The following is a 9,315-nucleotide window of genomic DNA, read 5'->3' on the forward strand; positions in this document are numbered from 1 at the left end:
TGGATGTTTACAGCTGTTTCTCTTCATTTTGAGTTGTGCCCCATCAGCAAATGAAGGTCCCACGGGCTTTTCTCCTATGGGCTTTACTCCATTCACATTATCACAGTCAACTCTACTTTGAGGAGGCAGCTCTTCCCCAGTCACCAATATAAGAAGGTATAATTCAGCCTCAAGCCAAATCTGTGTTATTTAAACATATGCACAGTTTGAGTCTCAGTCACAGGAATTCAGGGCAGGGATGCAGGAGATAGTCAAAGCCCTGTCCTTCTCCAGCTCATTGTGCTCTGTCTCTCCTTTGCAGGGTTTGATTTCTAACATGACCCTCGGCTACCATAACCTCACAGACTGGCTGATCTTCCCACTGAACACTGAGGATGCAGTGCGCAGCCACCTGCGTGGATGGGGTGACCATGGAAACAGTGGCCACGCTGAAACTGAGCCTCAGAGCTCATCTAACTTGACACTTCCAGCCTTTTATGTGGGGAACTTCTCCATTCCCAGTGGGATCCCAGACTTGCCACAGGACACCTTTATTCAGTTTCCTGGGTGGACCAAGGTAGGTGTCTTCATGAGACTTGTTTGAATTGAAGCCCCAAACATCTATTGAGAATGAATCCAAATGAGCCACGAAATGATGTATGACAGTTGTGGGTGTGGAGGGTTTTCTGTGTTAAGTCTACCTATTCCTCAGGAGTGAAATACTGGCAGATCTTTGAGGATCTGATGACCAGCTTGCAGGTCCTACCACTTGCCCCCTTTCACTGGCAACCCCCTTTAGTGAATGATGGTTTTCCTGCTCAGCTGTAACTGAACACAATGGGAGAGTGGTTGGGCTCACATCAGGGTTCTGTCCTTAGTGGCTCCAGCCTCAGGAGGCCTTGGCCTTTCCATAAAGCCTTGGTCTCTCTTTCCAGGTTCTCCAGTTAGGCTTTGTAATCTTCACCTTTCACCATAAACCACCTTACTCTTTACCCCACCCCCTCAGCTGAGGACTTATCTGTCAGGTGTAACTTGACTGTTATCAGGTGTAACTCCTTTGTTCCCTCAGCTTCCTGTCAGATTTATCTCTCTGCCTCCACCCTCACTTCCTGCCCAATAGCCTCTGGGAGGAAGTGTAAGCTCTGAATCCTCTCCCCAACTTCTCCCTCCAGGTCAGGATTCTACCCTTTTATTTTCTCCTCCTGCATTTGGTCAGACTTCCCATCATTTTTGCCAACTAAAAAAATGAAATCTAGTGGAGTCCTGGTGTGGCACTGTAGGATAAGCACTGGGCTGCTAACCAAAAGGTCAGAGGTTCAGACCCACCAGCCACTACTTGGAAACCCTATTATTATACAGGGTCACTATGAGTCGGAACTGACTCATTGGCATTTAACAACAACAACATGATGCTAAACAAGTATCAACAAAGTTTCCAGACTGAGACAGGACAAAGAAAGACCTGGTGATCTACGTACAAAAAACTGGATCACAGCAGTCGGACTGGTTGATGATGGGGATGGCGTAGTATCAGGCTTCATTTCATTTCATTGTGCCATGAGTAGGGGCCCAACTCCACAGCAGCGAACTACAGACCCTCAGCCCAGGAAAGAACTGGCCGTGCCTTCCTTTGACCCCTTTGTGTCCCAACAGGACTTAGCTACTTAGCACCACGATGCTTCTTTGTATTTAGGCTGGTAGCTCTGTTCCACCTTGTGGGTTGTAAACTTTGTGGAGGGGCAGATAAGGTGACTAGCTTATTTACCCCTCCAGAGCCCTGACTGCTCTCTAAGTGTTTTCATATGAATGAGTGGGGACACACATGCCTGTGTTGTTGAGCCCCACCAGGGAGGAAAGCAGATGGGAGAAATGTCAGTCCTCCGGTTCCATTTTGTTTTTGTTTTTTAAGTTTTTATTGTGAATTATGTGGGTTTCCATGGGAGAACATCAGTTTTACATTCATCCTACCATATTTCGTTTCATTGCAATGATTACAATCCCCTCCATGCATCATCAAATAACCAAAGGGTTGGAAACCCTACACAGGGTCACTATGAGTCAGAACCAACTCCACAGTACTTAACAACAATAACAACAACACCCCACACAGGTCCGCAGCCCCTCTCCCTCCCTGAGTCCAGTGTTCCCAGTGGCTCCATCTGTCCATGTCATCATCTCTGTCTCCATCTCAGGCATCACTGCTTCTCTGGGTAGGGTCCCGCTCTCCGTGCTACTCACTTGATGGTCCCAGGGACTTCCCCTCCTGGACTGCAAAATCAGTTACTCTCCTCCTTTTGTTAAAAAACATCTACCTTTACATTTCTGACCCTCACAGTCAGTCCTGATGGCAGTTACTCACTATTGTACCACAAGAGTCTTATCCCCATCTCCTTTCATTAGCCCAGTCCCAACAGATTGGAAACCATTCAGTGGAGATTCTATCTTCCCCCGCCCCATCTGGAACTAGGCTCCCTCTTGAAAGCTTGTAAGCCAGTCACTTCTTGCCTTTATAGTTCCCCCTCCCCCCATTTTGGGTAACCAATGTCTAAGTTGCCCATCCCTGTCAAACCTGTGTACTGAGGGAGTGGAAGTAATCCTCACTGTAAAGGTTTATTCCCTTTTTTGAGCTACTACATCCTGGTAGAGAAGTGGTTACGAATCGGGCTGTGAACCGCAAGGTCAGCAGTTCAAAACTACTAGCTGTTCCGCAGGAGAAAGATGAGGCTCTCTGATCCCGTAAAGATTTACAGCCTTGGAAACCCTGTACAGGGTCACTATGAGTCGGAACCAACTCCACGGCACTTAACAACAACACATCCATATATATAGGTAAAGGGTAAAGTTCATCAAATTGTAGCAGGTTACTCTTTTTTTTTCCTTTTCTTTCTTCTTCTAGTCAAGTTCTAATCATCTAGCCATTGAAGCCCTGTCAAGTGGGTACCATCTACAAGTATGGGTGTTCTTGTGCATCTCCCCTCACTTCATATCAACTGGATGCTTCACTCTCTGCTCTAGTCCTCTGTGGCCATGTCACTGCCTCTGGGCCCAGGAGTCCCCGGGTCTTGCCATACTGCTGGCCATCCAGGTCTCCATCTGGGTTCACAGGAGTCTATTGAATGTGGTCAGACTTAGCTCCCAACTCCACTGCTGTTTTTTCCCCCTCTTCCCCTTATTGGTGACCAGCGTGTTCACCACCTAGACCACATGCCTGCTTGTGTATTCCCGTGAGTCTTAATCTTGGAAGGGAGTTTGCTCTGAGGGGACCTGACCACTTGCCCTGATGGTTCCCAGGTGACCAGCTTGTTTGTTATTGTCCAGTTTCATTTTTGTTGTGGGGCACTGTTGTGTGCTGTGGGTATAGGCCAAGGAAGATGAGAAGACCTGACCGCAAACCATTATTGTACTAAGTGGTGTCAGTGTAGTGCCTAAAAGAGACAATCTTAAGTAATGCAAAGCAGAAGGAGAAAATACCTGTTTCAGGAATTAGAAGAAGGACTGGGTGACTTAGCTTGAAATGGTCCTGAACGATGTTTTATCAGAGAGAGTTTTGTAGGGAAGGAATTTCAGGTGGGAGAGTAGTAGAAGCAAACATGAAGAAATGGAAGCATCAGGTGGTTTTGGAGGTCAAAGAAGGTTCACCTTGGTCAAGTCATAAAGATGTTACACCCAAAAACTACTGAACTGAGCGTTCCACTCAAAACTTTATCTCCTAATCATCAAAAGAGGCTTGTGTGGTAGGATGTTCTTATATTGCCTCCACTTTGCAGAAGAGCAAATGGAAATTCAGAGAGCTATGTAACTTTTATGAGGTATAGAAGTAGGCTGTAGAACATAGGTAACTGAGCCCCAGGTGTGCCTGGCTTGAAGATTCACGTATAAAAGCAGGAGATAGTGTACAGGGCTCAAAGACCAATGAGGAGCTGAAGCTCATTAGCTGGGCAGGACCTGTTTTTCTTCTGATGAACACTTCACATTTGAAAAGTACATATGTGAATGCACTTCAAAAAGTTCATTGAAAAATGAAATTTTTCCATGAATCTTTGAAACCCCCTCATACACACATTTGTGAACGTGTCAGAGGATTCAGACCACAAATTCCTACTCAATTCACATGTCCACATGAAATGTTTCCATAAATGTTCAAATGTGTGCATGTTCATAGCAGTATTATTCAAATGTTTACAAAAGCATTCATTATTCATAATAACTAAAAGGTGGAAAAAGCCCACATACCCATCTGCAGATGAGTAGATAAATAGAATATGGTATTTTCATACAATGAATTATTATTCCAACATAAAAAGGAATAAAGTGCTCTATACATGCTACAACATGGAAGAACCTTGAAAACGTTAGGCTAAGAAGACAGTCGCAAATGACCACGTATTATATTATTCCATTCACATGACAGACCACCATGGGAAAATCTATATGAAAGGCAGGGAAAGGAGAGTGTTGGTGGAAGTGCTAGAGAATAGGGGGTTTCTTTTGAGAATAGTGAAAGTGTTGGAAAATGTCTTGTGAAGATGGCTGCACAGCTCTGTGAATATATGAAAAAACACTGAATTGTATACTTTAAGTGGGCATAATATGTGAATTAGTTCAAGAAAGCTGTTACCAAGGCTGGGGGTGTCTGAGGGTTAGAGGATGTACACATGTCATATGCAAAGCAGAGCACTTGTGTTTTTTGTTGTTTTCTGATGGGCAAGATCTCTTTTCTGACGGCAGTTCTGGCCCATTTCCTGAATATCTGAATGATCAGTAGCCTCAGAAGGGACAGATTCAACTTTTCACAGGACACACTGAGTTCTGACAGATGAGTGGGTGGACCCAGTGAACCTTTCCCTTTCTAAGAACATGCCTCAAGTCTCATATCTACTAGTCTAGCCCGTCTCCACCCTCTCATCTGTGGAGGCCCTTGTCAAGGCCTTTGTTGCAAGCTGCCTGATTTTTGTGATTCATTTGCTGTAAAGAGATTGTCTTGATTTAGTGAGTAAAGTCACTGGTAGGGTGATTTATGAGATAAAATATCACTCTTGGTTATTCTGGCTTTCTTTAGTTGGATGTGGCTTTCTGATTAAATGCCCAAATGACAACTGGGATTGCACGGGCTGATGTTAGGCAGACTTCACTCTGTCCAAGAGACATGGCAGTGTTTTCTCAGCACAGAGCTTGCCTGACCACAAACGCCGTCTAAGACAATGCTTCCCTCCAATGCTTCATCTCTGGGACGCATGTGCCAAGGTGGCTATCTGCCAGTGAGGTGACATTTGGGCTGTGGTGTGCGCTGTGGGTTAATGCACCAGACTGCAACGCTGTTTGAGTTGCAAGGTCCACAGTTCAAGTTCACCAGCTGCTCCTTGGAAACCCTATACATGGTTGCTGTGGGTTGGAACCAACTTGACAGCACTTCACAACATCTCTCTAAATGGGTATCAACACATCACATATTAATATCCTGTGCAATTTTCAAACATTTTTAAAGCCCCTTATAGATTTGAATATATAACAGAGATGGTTCTTCTTCAACCAAAATTGTTCTGAACAGCCAAGATTCAAAATGGAATACTGACTAAAAGCAATTTTATTTTCTGAAGGCAAGCACTCCTGCCTCCCAACTGTAAAAACATAAAAGAATTTATAGCCACTATCTGATGAAATAGCTTCTATTTTTAAAAGATTTTTGCATCTTGATTTAGTCATGTCCTTGCCTTCTTAAATAGGGTTTATGGAGCTTTTGAAGCCTTGCCCTTGATGGCTCAGTTTCAGTCATGGGGTCTCCATCCATTGGGTATAGCGCCCCAGACAACTATGAAAGGATAGCTACAAAAGGGGTGTGGATCCATGAGACCACCCAGATGAGACTATGGTGGGAGAGACTGGGTCTTCCAGCTTTTGTTGTTGTATGCTGTTGAATCCATTCCAACTCATGGTGACCCTATCTGACAGAGTAGAACTGCCCCGTAGGGTTTTCTATGTTGTAATTGTTATACAGCTCAGCTCTTGCTGCTGTGAAGCTGCTGAGTAGATTCAAACGGCCAGTCTTTTCAGTTAGCGACCATGAGCTTAATGGTTGTAACACCAGGGCTCCGGTGGGTCTTCCTAGAGGGGACATTTCTGGCAGAGTGACTGATTTCAAAGAGAGGAGTGGTAGGAAATGAAGTTGGTGAGCTCATTTGGGGGCCAAACAGGAAGGCTTCAGGTGACAAGGAGTTGGGACATTACCCTGAGAACTTTCTAGACTCAGGGTAGACACTGAGTGAAGAACTATGATGTATTCCTTTTTTTTTTTAATGCTTTTATTGTGAATTGAGTGATAGTTTACATGGCAGAATATTGGTTTTACACTCAACCAACTGCATTTTGTTTCACTGCAATGATTACAATCCCCTTCATGTGCCATCGGTTAAATAGTATTTGCTTCTATTCTCACTTTGTTTTTTTGTTTTGTTTTGGTGTACATAAAAGTGCAGGAATATATAATTATTTAAACAACCAAAGGGCACATTCTGCAAGCCAGCCTCCTGTCTGCCAGCATACAGCCTTTCTCTTTCCATGAGTCTAGAGTCCTCAGCTGCTCATCTCTCCATGCCATCACCTCTGCATCCATCTCTAGTATCACTGCTTCTCTAGTTAAGGTCCCACATTTTGCTCATGCTCTTCTTTCTTGATGGTCCTAGGGTCCTCTGTTCCTGAAATGCAAGATTAAGTACTCCACTAAAGATATATTCTTGATGCATAGATGTAGCAAATATTACATGATTGTCTGGAGATAGCTTTTACTTACCACTTCTTTGTTTTATTCAGATATGTGAGATGGCATGATGACTATTGTTTGGTGAGGTGTTACATTAAAAGGTCTTTGTTACGATTACCTTCCTCCATTTTAAGTAATAATGGAATTTTGAAGAGTTAAGGAGGAAGGGAATTTATTTTGGGGGTTTGATGTAGGAAGGAAATGATTCATTCTTTAATATTTTATGCTTTAATGATTCCAATTCTGTTTGATTTGTTCTAAAACACAGAGAAACTGTAAAGTTAATGAACTTTATTACTTTAAGACCAAAGAGGAAAGAAAGTAGTATGATTTGTGTCAATCGCAGGGCCATTTGTTAATCTGAAGAATGGGGTAGTTCATTGTCTCCTGTGTGCTTTGGTAAGACCTATTAAATATCTTATTTCTTAGCAAGCCCCTCACTATGTTGCCTTTTTTGGTTATTGTTAATTTCTTTCTCCCAAGTTAGCATCACGGTTGTTCATGAGGTATGTAGGGTTGAGAGCCTTTGATTTTGAGAACGAGACCTATGTCTTTTCCATTACAAGACCTCCAACGTGCCTTGGTGTGGCACTGTAGGATGAGCAACTGGACTGCCAATCACAGATCAATGGTTCAAACCTACCAACTGCTCTTCGGAAACCCTATACAGGGGAACTCTAAGTATGAACAGACTTGACAGTGCTTAGCAACAGCAACAGCTCTATGACTGCAATAACAAAGTCAGTGTTCAACTCCTATTTACTGCTGTTGTTTTTAAAGAAGCTGCAGGCCACCTTTGAGAAATTTAGAACTAGCATATGAGACAGCATTTGAACTTTTGCTTAAAAGTCTCACAAGAGGATTGTATTTACCCTGAGAATTTAAAACTGACAGACATACAAATCTGTATAATCAACAAAAGAAGTAGGTCAGGCATTTCTGGGAAACTAGCATTCATTAAACCATCACCTGTCTGTCACACAGTGGCCAAAACAGTGGGCTTGGGCATGTGCGATCATAAAGATGGCACAGGACTCGACATGTTTTGTTCTTTATTCATAAGGTTGCCATGAGGTAGAGACAATATGATAGCACCTAACCACAGACCAACATTTATTGAAATTATTATTTCCACCTTGGTGTGCCAGGATCAAGTCATTCAGAGAAAGTCAGACTTGGTCACGAAACTGTTTTAACTGAGACAATACTGTGAGGCCCCATTTTTTAAAAATTTAAACTTTTTATTGAATGAAGTTTTACAGAGCAGATCATCAGTTTTCCATTGCTCCTTTCCCAAACCTTCTGAAGTTTGACCTTGGGTTACTGCTGCCCTTTGATCTTGAATAGTTCATGCTATGGTATGCATGCCTCACTAGTGCTGTTGTCCCCCCTATATATTTATCTACTGCTTGGCTAAAAATTAAGCCACAAAAGTGAGTTCAGTTCCAGACTTGAATGGTGACCAAGGTCCCAGCAGTCTCTTTCTGACTAGTAAGCCTTGTCTTTTGAGTTTTATTCCACATTGAATTTTGTTTGACATTTTCTCCCACTCTATCCAGGACTTTCTAAGGTGATCCATTTAAAGCAGTTGGCAGGGGTGGCTTGGCATCATCTCTTTCTTCTAGTCTCAGGGTCATGGAGACGGATGTTCATGTGATCCATTCGCCCATTCGACTGTTACCAATTATCTTCAATTTTCATCACTCTTCCTCCATACAGGGAGAAACCAATCTTTTTTATGAACCCTCCTTACCAAAGTAGGACATAGAACATTGTTGTTATGTGGACTGTGTTATTCCAGTTGACCATGGTATCACCCCAGACTATGCCCAAGCCCCCAGGCCCAACAGTTCATTCCTTCAAGGTGTTTGGTATGTCTTATAAGTTTTCATAATTTTGCCTCCTGTGTGCAGCTCCACCACATATATGGTTATGTTATAGCAAGGGTAAATACGTACAGATACCCTCTTTCAAACTTTTATATTGGTTGTTGTTGTTAAGTGTCATCGAGTCAGTTCCGTTTCATAGCAAGGTTTCCAGAGAGCAGTTGGTGAGCTTGAACTGCCAACCATGAGATTCAAACTGACCTTGCAGTCTAGCCCATTAGCCACGCCAGGACTCCAGCCTTTATATATTTGTGGGTGTATTCCCACTCTCCCTCCCATACCCATTCAGCCTTTGTATCTCCTCGTAGAACACCATTATTGCAGGATTGTGCATATAACATTGACATCTATTCCCTTTAATTCTTGCACTCTTTCCATGTCTTCCTTTGCCCTCATCATTCTTCAGACAACCTCCCTCTTTTTGTATGTAGTCTCTTCTTTCACTGAAATTAACACATTTCTAACCTTTGGTGTGGTGCTGCATGTTAATGCGCTGGACTGTAAGGTCAGTTTGAACTGTGGGGTTGGCAGTTCAATCTCACCAGCCATTCCTTTGAAAGCATATACAAGGTTTGCTATGAGTTGGAACTGACTTGATGGCACTTAACAACAACCCTCTAGCAAGTGAATTACTTTCTCTCTTCCCTTCTTACTCCTGATAATCATCGAAGAATGATTCTTTTTTTTTTTTTT

At 43.0% G+C, this 9,315-nt stretch overlaps 1 protein-coding gene across 1 annotated transcript in view; it reads left to right on the plus strand.

The window, feature by feature from the left end:
- Nucleotides 1-9,315, plus strand: part of GLB1 (galactosidase, beta 1) — a 162,158-nt gene that overhangs the window by 96,419 nt on the left and 56,424 nt on the right. Inside the window, exon 15 of the mRNA XM_006859169.1 lies at nt 302-556. Coding sequence (XP_006859231.1) covers nt 302-556 — 255 coding nt within the window. The remainder of the gene's footprint in view (nt 1-301; nt 557-9,315) is intronic.

This window comes from Chrysochloris asiatica, unplaced genomic scaffold (assembly GCF_000296735.1).
Source record: "Chrysochloris asiatica unplaced genomic scaffold, ChrAsi1.0 scaffold00030, whole genome shotgun sequence".
In the NCBI taxonomy this organism is placed as follows: Eukaryota; Metazoa; Chordata; class Mammalia; order Afrosoricida; family Chrysochloridae; genus Chrysochloris; species Chrysochloris asiatica.